The sequence below is a fragment of the Cydia pomonella genome, chromosome 25 (assembly GCF_033807575.1).
Source record: "Cydia pomonella isolate Wapato2018A chromosome 25, ilCydPomo1, whole genome shotgun sequence".
Lineage (NCBI taxonomy): Eukaryota > Metazoa > Arthropoda > Insecta > Lepidoptera > Tortricidae > Cydia > Cydia pomonella.
This window is the reverse complement of record NC_084727.1, coordinates 9,733,483-9,744,476: the sequence shown is the minus strand read 5'-3', so window position 1 is coordinate 9,744,476 and position 10,994 is coordinate 9,733,483. Positions and strand designations below refer to the sequence as shown.

Below are 10,994 nucleotides of genomic sequence, written 5' to 3'. Positions count from 1 at the left end.
TGCGACATATCAATGTCATTTTGAACATCAATCGTCCGAGATAGTACTTACGTTTAGTAGCAAATGTATACACTCGTACTAAACACTAATTCAATATGTAAACATACCCTAAGGTAAGTGTAGGTACATGCTTGTAAGGGCCTTATAAGAAAAAAGGAAGTTATTGATTATCTCCGAAATGGAGTTAATTAGAATACCGGTGTCTTTGAGAAAGTTACCAGGAATGCACCCTTGAAATTAACGAAAAAAAACCACAGTAGCCGATAAAGTAGTAAAAAGGTACAGTCGGTGACAAAAGCTTCTATCAAAAATGAATATTTTCACAAGAAATCTCATTCTTAGGTACTTGTGTGTACATTACGTGTAATTTTCAGGCAACATGAAGCTAGCCCTGGTAGCCCTGTGGGCTACAATGTCGCTGGTGGAGGGCTACAGGATCCTGTGCGTGTTCCCTGTTCCATCTCCAAGCCATAACATCCTGGGGAGAGGCATTGTGGACGCCCTGCTGCAAGCGGGGCACCAGGTGTAACAATAGGGAACAAGACATATTGAGACGGGTCACTCACGTATTTCAAGTTGAAAACGCTCGGTATGTTTCACTCCGTACCAAGTAGTCGTCAGTGACCCGCAGAAACGTGATAAAAAATGCGTGTTAAATACGTGAGTGACCCGTTCTAATATATTTCATATGCACCAGCGGTGGCAGCATGGTTGCATTTTTATCACCTGTCACTATGTTTGTCACTTTCGTACCTACTCGTTAGAACGTGACAGGCATGGTGACAAGCGATAATAATGCGATTGTAATGTTGAAATAAGCGATAATAATGTCGCAATTAAATATATCGAAGCGACCAAGGCGCTCATAAATATCGGAACACGCCAAGAATTGTCAAGGCGTCTAGCGCGTGTTCAGATATTTTGGAGCACCTCGGCCGCCCCGATATATCTGATGGCGACTGTACATGAAATTAAGTAATAACTAAAGAAGCATTCATTGTATAGGGAGTGTGCATGAACTGTACGGGGCAGCAAAGGAGCCCCTGTTTATTGGCTCGAAGTGTAAATGTCAAGTTTAAGCCTCCAATGTAACCCACAAGAGGGCTACATAGGGCTACAGTAGGTTCTACTATGCAGAAGAAAACGTACGTGTAGAAGGGCAGCACATGCTTTGGCGTGAAGTGTCAATAGTTTATGATTACGATTCTGGCCACATGATGGCAGACCCTGCAACGCGCACGGCCTCTAAGTCTAGTCATGGTACGAAAAATCGCAAAATATAGTGCAGTATAGCACCATATATCAGCTGACAAACTAGGGGGCATTTTTGTTAAAGATTACAGCTTAGACTAATATTTAAAATAACGAGGTGACTTTTTATATCAGTCAATTCTTACAAAAAAACCTCCTAAAAACGCAAATGATGTGAAGCTGTATTTTTGGTTTGTTATTTGGAGTCCTCAGAGGAATTTGGAACTATATTTTCAAGCAAAAAAGTTAGTGCTTCCTGCGTACTTCGCGAAAAATTGACAAAAAATTAGGTCTTCTTTTAGGGTAAAAAAGAAACAATGGGTTTTTCAACAAATTATCGCTATGTTGAAAGAAATGTGGAACAAGTCTATCCACAGAAAATTATGAAATTCGTGTGATGTAATTTACGGATGATTCATTCGTCCTAACTCTGTTTTGAATCGTGTGTTTATGCAAAGGTTTGGTGGGCGACGCCATATCCTGAGATGCAGCGGCCGGCAGCCAACTTGACCGTCATCGACGTCAGCGCAACTAAGAAGGTGTTTGAAAGTAAATCATTATATTAACTTTTGACAACCAGTGCCCCTAGTGTAAATTTAGTCGATAGCGAAACGTGACGTACGCGTTTGCGTTAAGTCTCATTTTGTATGGGTTTTTGAACAGCGCGCCAAGCGGGACGTTTTGGAAAGTCAAAAATCTCATACAAAATGACACTTAACGCAAACGCGTACGTAACGTTTCCCTGTCGAAAATATTTACACTAGGGGTACTGAAACGTCTACGAATGACGTTGTTATTAAGCTTGGAATAAATTTAAAAGTGGAAACATTACTGCCTTGGGTGGGACGAACTCACGGCCTCTGGATCGATACTCTAGCGCTCTGCCAACTGAGCCACCAAGACCATAGCCAGCAAATTTTCCCACCATATGTTGTTGTTGTTGTCCTAAAGCACCCCAGAGGTGTAAAGGGCCTTCACAAGCTCGCGCCACGCCTTCCTATCTTCAGCTCGCCTTCTGTCCTCGCTCCAGCTCAACCCGACCGCTCGTAGCTCTCTTAGGACGGACCGTTGCCAAGACTGCCACGACTCTGGCGGTTTCCAAGCGAAAGCTATGGTAGCGTTATTCGTTTCCCCTGTTCGAACAGTATGTCCTATCCATCTCCATTTCCGTGTCGACTTTTCTTCGTCAATGGGTGTTTGCCAGCATATATTCCATAGGTCTTCATTTCGAATGGTTTCCCACCATATAAATAGTTTAATAATAGTTAGTTTAGTTTAGTGTAATAGTTTCTGTTTGACGCAATGGTTGACTCGTAGAGAATGCTTTAAGGCATTAAGTCGAGGTACCTCGTTTCACGCAAAATAGGCACAATGGTTGTCGAGTTGCGGAAAATGCCCAGAAGCACTAACTAACTAACTAAGGCATTAAGTCCGCCATTTGTACAATTTTATATCGTGCAATAAAGTTTAAATAAATAAATCATTATAATTATTAAATACTTACATTAAAGGGTTACTTTCAACCAATATGGTCACTGGTCGTTTTCGATGGACTGGAAAAAAATGATCTAAGGGATACACTGTTTACATTAAGCAACATTCGCATTCATTTTATGCTATCATAATTGATGTGCTGTAAGTATTTGAATTGATAAAATATATTAAAATAAATAAATAAATCTTTATTCACTTAAAAACCTAACACAGTATAGAGTGTCGATATTATGTTATACTAGATACAGAAAAACTTATAATTAGGTTTGTAATGGTTTCACCAGGGTCCAGCTTTTGTCTCCCGAACTAGGTCAGAGCCTGTGACTCGGGAGTCAGCGATTCCTCCGCTAAAGGTTACACAGTAGTGGCAGCAGAAATGAAATATATTAAAACAGAGAAAAAATACTATATTTGAATGACAAAATGGTATGAAATCATTCATAAATTTCATTCGAAAATGGTTTCTGCTATACCCACTATACCCAGACCATATTTAACGGGTCGGTAATATCCGAAATATCCGGATCCTATGACTCGCTGGATCCGGATCTTAAATTTGACAAATATCCGGATATTTCGGATACCCGGATATCCGAATCTCAAACCCTAGATACACAGCGACTTAAGAGGGAAGTATTTATGTCCTCGTCCTTATACATAAAAAGAGAAAATGTTTTTTCCACTTCTAAATTTCCATTATCTATGATATTTTGTAGTAGTTGAAGCGGTGGTGGCCGAGTGGATATGACGTCCGACTTTCAATCCGGAGGTCGTGGGTTCAAATCCTGGCTCGTACCAATGAGTTTTTCGGAACTTATGTACGAAATATCATTTGATATTTACCACTAGCTTTTCGGTGAAGGAAAACATCGTGAGGAAACCTGCATACATCTGCGAAGAAATTCAAAGGTGTATGTGAAGTCCCCAATACGCATTGGGCTAGCGTGGGGACTATAGCCCGAGCCCTCTCGCGCATGAGAGGAGGCCTGTGCCCAGCAGTGGGACGTATATAGGCTGAATTATTATTTTATTATATATGATTTTTTGAATGTTATTGACAAAATGGCAGAAAATACATGTCTATTGCAGATCTCAATATGACCAGCCCTCAGCCGGTTCACGAAATGCCATTCCTCGCTGCCGACATAGCGGCCATCGCGGCAGCAGCGCCGGAGATACAGCGAGCGATGCTGATGGTGGACTTCCACGCCGTGGTCACGGAGTGGTTCGCATCGGATTTACCTGCTGGGTACGTTTTATTAAAGAAAATTTGAAATAGAGGTGGATTGTCAAAGAAAACTTTGTAGCCACAGTAAATTTACTGCCATCTTTCGACACATGATTAAAACTTTTAGAACTCCATTTGACTTTGATCCTTATTCTTTCACTGATATGTGTTAAATTTGTTAAGTATCAAAAAGTGGCGCCATCTTACCGGGCATAGGGCAAAGGTTGTCGCGCCATCGCTCGAAACGATGCCGCCATACCTTTGGCCTTTGATCTATTAGATGGCGCCACTTTTGTATATTTAACAAATTAAACACATATCAGTGAAAGAATACGGATCAAAATCAAATGGCGTTCTAAAAGTTTTAATTATGTGACGAAGTAAATTTCCTGTTCCTACAAAGTTTTCTTTGACAATCCACCTCTTTTTCAAATTCTCTTTGGTTTTATACTACGCTGTTGACAAGATGGACAAGAATGTGCCGCCAATATAATGATTTAATACCTAGCTAGCTAGGCTATAGCTCCGTACAAACTTATTTTTTATTTTACCTTTTGTTTTTACAAATTAATAGTTTTGAGATTTTTCCCAGTACTTGTACAGTATAAGACGATATTGCTTGCCAACAGGACCCTATAAATCTTGATTCCGGCCGTATCTTTATTTTTATGTTAACTTAGAATGAACATTTACCGTAGACCTGAGTATATGGTTGAAATTCAACACGATACCTCCACGCGTTCCCGATATAAAGGGTTTTGACAGACATACGGACAGACGGATGGACGGATGGACGGACGGACGGGCAACAAAGTGATCCTATAAGGGTTCAGTTTTTGAATCCTTTTAAGGTACGGAATACTAAAAAGAAAAAATATAGAAGAACTCTTTTAATATTTTTGCTAATGCTGTATCAGATTTTCGGTTTGATGAAATTTGGTGACATGGTTCCAGCTACGCAGCAGTCCAACAGGCGCCGTGGATTATGCTGAGCAGCGTGGTGGCACACACGTGCCTGGAGATGCTGGTGGATGACGTGACCAGCACGGCGCTCGTGCCCACCATGCTGACGCGGGCGCCGCTGCCCATGGGGTTCTTCCAACGGGTGGCCAACAGCCTAATCGTGGGGGCGATGAAGATCGCGAGTTGGTGAGGACTTTATTCCTCCATATAGGTATTCGCTGAGGGATCACTAAATACAAAACGTTTCGTAAAATGTTGAGCGAATCGCAATTTCCATGAGCCAGATGCTCAAGAGTATTGATAGGTATTTGATATTTATTTATTCAGATATAATTCTACAGCATTACAGCTAGGGACGCCAATGCGCTGTAAAATTAAATATGTAATAGTATGTGGCGATGAAGCGGTGGTGGCCGAGTGTGGATATGACGTCCGACTTTCAATTCGGAGGTCGTGGGTTCAAATCCTGGCTCGTACCAATGAGTTTTTCGGAACTTATCTACGAAATATCATTTGATATTTACCACTAGCTTTTCGGTGAAGGAAAACATCGTGAGGAAACCTGCATACATCTGCGAAGAAATTCAAAGGTGTATGTGAAGTCCCCAATCCGCATTGGGCTAGCGTGGGGACTATAGCCCGAGCCCTCTCGCGCATGAGAGGAGGCCTGTGCCCAGCAGTGGGACGTATATAGGCTGAATTATTATTATTAATAGTATGTATGTATGTATAAACTCTTTATTGTACAAAAGACAAAATATAAATATGGCACAGGATAAGCAGTACAAAGGCGAACTTATCCCTTTAAGGGATTTCTTCCAGTTAACTTTTGAGTGAGAATAGTAAAGCTATAGTAATAAAAAATTAGGATGAATATGAAAAAAAATTATTAAGCTATGTTGATTTACAAAGACGTAAAGAATCTTTATAAAGTTTATGAGGTTTGTCGGCAAACAAGTCGCAGGCAAAAACTAAGAAATTGTTCAGAAGAGTCCGGGAGCGGACGATTGGAGAGTACTGGTGTGCTATTGTGTGAGGTTTCATTCGCTAGGAGCTACGCTTACTTCCTCGTAGTACCTGTATCCGGAGGAGTTACTGCTTGGCATGTAATAAATGGTCTTCACTTTCAGGGCAATGCGAGTATACTCTTCAAAGCAGTACGCGGATCTCTTTACCCCGCTGGCGGCCGCGCGCGGCTCATTGCTGCCGCCGCTTTCCGAAGTGTACAACAACGTGTCTATCCTCCTTGTCAACTCACACCCTGTGCTGGCTCCTGCTCAGAGCTTCCCACCCAATGTGGTTGATATAGCAGGGTACCATATAAAAGAAAATACTTCGCTTCCTGAGGTACGTGGTACTCAGCTATGTCTAATAAGAATAAAACGAGAATTGTCTCTGGAGTACATGATATACCGATTAAATATTCCAATTCATGATATACTCCGGTATTTTGTCTGCAGGCCCTACAAAGGCTTCTAGACTCCTCGTCCCAAGGCTTTGTTTATTTTAGCCTGGGTTCCGTAGTACAGGTATCTGAACTACCAGTGGGCCTGAAGACTGAGCTCGCCCAGATGTTTGGGGAGCTGCCGTACACAGTGCTATGGAGAAGTGATGAGGAGCTGCAGAACCTGCCGAAGACCGTGCATGTGAGGAAGTGGTTCCCCCAGCCTGGGATATTGGGTAATACCTTTCGTGATAAAGATCATTTTTAGGTTTAAGATTCACACTTTAACAAAACAAGGTGATTAGTGGTGCATGGATGGTAAATGGTAAACACTCCGTCTGTTCAGATATACACAAAACATTTTGTAATTATTAGTAAGCTAAGGCCAGCGCAACTTGTTTCCGAAATTCGTAATAATTAAGCATCGGCGGGGATCATCCCTGTACTGGTCAATATATCGCGTAGGTAGACGCCGTAGACGCTAGGTATTACGAATATCGGGACCGGTTCATTAGTTGCCATGAGCTCATTAAATATGCAAATATCGATCATATTAGTTACTTAAGTTAGGGTCTTTTTTTGTAATTTCAACAAGTAACCATAGAGGCAAACTTTTTTTGCATCGCTTTGTGATGTAGTCCAACTCTAGAAGAATCCCTATTTCGCTATAAATATTTACATTTACATTTTACGGCGAAAAATAATCAGATATCGATTTCATTAGCTACGCAATTGTATGACTCTTAATTCATCATGATTCATGGTTTTGCGAGTACAAAAAGGCTTGATGCTATACGTAAAGAAATAATAGAAAAATTAACAGAATAACATAAATTTTATCATCAGCGCACCGCAACATAAAGTTGTTCATCACGCACGCGGGCCTGCTGTCCATCATCGAAGCTGTCCACCACGGTGTGCCAATACTGGCTGTGCCGGTTTTTGGAGACCAGCCCATGAACGCAGCAAGAGCTGTCGCTGCCGGCTTCGCAGGCAAAGTCGACTTTCATATCGGAATGGCGAGCGAACTGCGAAGTGGGCTTGACGAAATGGTGGGAAATGGAAGGTAGGATTTTTAACACCGTTAGGTTTTCTGTCTAACACGGTGTTATAGTATAACATCTTGTCCATATAGACAAAGATAATTTCAAATAGAGGTGGATTGTCAAATGAAATTTTGAAGCCACAGTAGATTTACTGCCATCTTTCGACACATGATTAAAACTTTTGGAACGCCATTTGACTTTGATCCTTATTATTTCACTTGTAGGTGTTAATTTTGTTAAATACACTACCCATTCATCGCTGTAAGTTAATGGTTTGGCTCTTTTTCATTATGTTGTGCAGAATAAAGTGTATATTATTATTAGGTTCTACTGTCTCGTATATAAGGCCGATATTTAAACGATAAATACAATAACAGCTTCGACAGGAAAATATAACTAAGTATGTAATAATGGTATTAAGCATACGCGGATCGGTCCGTGCGATCTCGCCAACTATTACATAAACCCTAGAGGTTTTCAATAGTGGCTTTTTGTGTTAAATCTTGTTTCAAAATTAATAGTTAATAATAAAAAAAAAAAAAAAGGTAAGTACTGAAGCTACATCTCAGATGTGAAACGTAACACATATGTTTACTTTGCTTTGCAGTTATTATAAGACTGCGAAGCACCTGTCAAAGCTGTTCCACAGACGACCAGTGCCGCCGTCCGAGCTGATACCTCACTATGTGGAACTGGCCATAGAGTCTCAAGGTATCTAACAAATGTACAGTCAGCAAAACTGTTAGCGTAGCACCCGTGCATGCGTGCGTGTATAGCTGTCCTATGTGCGTGCTATAGATGTGCTATGTGCTATACCGCGTGCACCTGCGAGGGACAGATAAGCTATGGAAGGTAGAGTTAAGGAATAGAATCTCCATATATCCAAAAGTGTACGACAAAAAACCATAAATAGGTGGCGCTACAATACCTAGAATACCTGAGAAAAAAATCAAATCATAGACAGCGCACTTCAATCCGTCAATAACGCCTAGGTTCTTAGCTACTCTAGCGCTACTCTGGAGAGATTTGGAACTATTATTTATAGCTGTCAGCTGGACACTTTTGCAGTAGTTCTGCCTATGGAGATTCTGTTCCTTGCCTCTACCTTCCATAAGATAAGCTATGCGACAAAATTCAAAACACGTTTTAACATTCCTGACAACATACTAAAAACAACCTACGTTATTTGGTCGGGTTATTTATTGCCCACCATAAACCATACTAAAATGTACGATGGGGAGTAAAAAATGAGACTGACAAGGACAAACAATAATAGCGCTTTCTCTGCTACTCCTACTGAAAGATACATAAGACTTTCCCGTTCGGTCATAGCTCATCCTGATCCAGTTATACTAGATTCCTGTTAAGCACATATATTTATTAAGGTTGACTGGAAGAGATCCCTTATAGGGATAAGTTTGCCTTTGTAAATTGCCAACATTATTATTTTTTATCTTTACCTGTCCCATATGTACAATAAAGTGTTTCCATACATACATTTTATTATGTACAAAGAGATGAAGAGCAAGGTTTTCTTTTTAGGGTTCCGTAGCCAAATGGCAAAAAACGGAACCCTTATAGATTCGTCATGTCCGTCTGTCTGTCCGATTATGTCACAGCCACTTTTTTCCGAAACTATAAGAGCTATACTGTTCAAACTTGGTAAATAGATGTATTCTATGAACCGCATTAAGATTTTTACACAAAAATAGAAAAAAAAAACAATAAATTTTGGGGGTTACTTAGAACTGAAACTCAAAAAAATTTTTTTTATCAAACCCATACGTGTGGGGTATATACAGACTATGGATAGGTCTTTAAAAATGATATTGAGGTTTCTAATATCATTTTTTTCTAAACTGAATAATTTGCGCGAGAGACACTTCCAAAGTGGTAAAATGTGTGCCCCCCCCCCCCCGTAACTTCTAAAATAACAGAATGAAAAATCTAAAAATGTTTACTTAGTCAGCTGCATAATTTACGGGGTGAATGTGTATTGATATCGCGAAAAAAAAATTACTCTCCCATAGAAAATGATAACGTCAGTCAGCCAAAATGTATGAAACAGCCAATTATTTTTTCGCGATTTCGGAGTTGGTCCCATAGTAAAAGTTGCTCATTATGACCTATACAATGTGTTTGTACACGTATAGTGGAGCCGTTAACCACATATAGTACGATGAATTTTATCGACAAATCACCCCCCATACCTATTTTCTCAACCATGTTAAAACCAGGGCTCGGAACCGGTTTATTTTTAAATCCCGAAATAGCCCAATATTTTTAATTATTTTATACTCTTTACGTAGGACTGGATCATATATTTAGGTAACAAATTCGCATTATTAGATAATCCCATTAAAAATTTTATAATTTAAAACCAAAGAACGAAAAATAACGTAATAAAACCGGTATTTTTTGTATGAAGAAAAAACCGGTTCCGAGCCTTGGTTAAAACTGCACCCTTTCAAAGTTTTATGGTGCCATACACCAACTGCACTTGTTTAACGGCTCCACTGTACGTGGACAAGCACATTGTATATTCAGTCGCTAAATTATTGCAGGTGTATACGCCATGATGTCAAGCCATGAAGTGTTATTTTAAACGTCAAACTTCTATAAGTTTGACGTTTAAAATAACACTTGCACTGCGTGTGCTATCAAAATATCTGCAGACTGTTCTTGGTCTAACTCTGCTAAGTAGTTTTCGTTGCTAGAAATTGTAACCCTGTTAAATACTCTTAGTTATGCCGAGACAGAAGCTATATTAGATAATGTACTTTAACTAATTTACTTTATAAATAGGTAAGTATGTATAGTCAGACTATAATGTACATACTATACTTTCATTGTATTGCAATATGATTGTTAGTTATAAGTTATTTTGCCAAAAACTGGACTTTATGTTTGTCACTTTCATTCGGTGGGATAATGTGTTCCGTGTACCCCGCGATACAGGCAAAGCCTAGTGCGGAGACCCTGCTACATTCTGTAACTTGAATTTCTGAAAATAAAGATTTATTTATTTATTTTTTGCAGGTGCCTACCACCTGCGGTCGGCGGCGCGCCACTACCCCTGGTACGCGCGCGCTCGGATAGACCAGCTTCTGTTCTGCGCTGCGCTTTTCTACGGCCTCTACATTGCGAGTCGGATCGTGGTACGACAGCTGCGGACACACAAGCGGAAAGCTGAATAAAACTATACAATCATGTTCATCTATTTTGATTTAAAAAGCACCCCTCACACTTAGGTTCGGAAACCGGGTAAATTTCTAAATCGTTTCATGTATTTGGCGCAAAACCTTTTAATTTCGGTTTCGCTCTTTACGTTACTATTAAAACAGTTTTTAATAAAACGTTCCTGTCAAATTAACCGGTTTAGAGCAATAAAAATCGGTTTTTAAGTGAAAACGTCTTTAGCGGCGTTGTGCACTTTTTGTGATAGAGAAAAAAATTTAAATTCGCGGTCAGGGTCACGTGACCGCCAGATTGAAAATTCGTTAGACGGACACGTGACATCATGGTGACATGCAAGTTGAATGTCATCGAAGCCTGGTTACTTTTGAAA

At 40.0% G+C, this 10,994-nt stretch overlaps 1 protein-coding gene across 1 annotated transcript; it reads left to right on the top strand.

The window, feature by feature from the left end:
• Positions 1-379: 379 nt before the first annotated feature.
• Positions 380-10,654, top strand: LOC133531311 (UDP-glucosyltransferase 2-like). The gene is made up of 9 exons (XM_061869445.1): positions 380-523; positions 1,710-1,800; positions 3,835-3,994; positions 4,928-5,122; positions 6,067-6,283; positions 6,397-6,616; positions 7,227-7,446; positions 8,034-8,137; positions 10,466-10,654. Exons 1-9 carry the CDS (start codon positions 380-382, stop codon positions 10,621-10,623), a joined length of 1,509 nt encoding a protein of 502 aa, XP_061725429.1. The 3' UTR covers positions 10,624-10,654.
• The last annotated feature ends 340 nt before the right edge of the window (positions 10,655-10,994 follow it).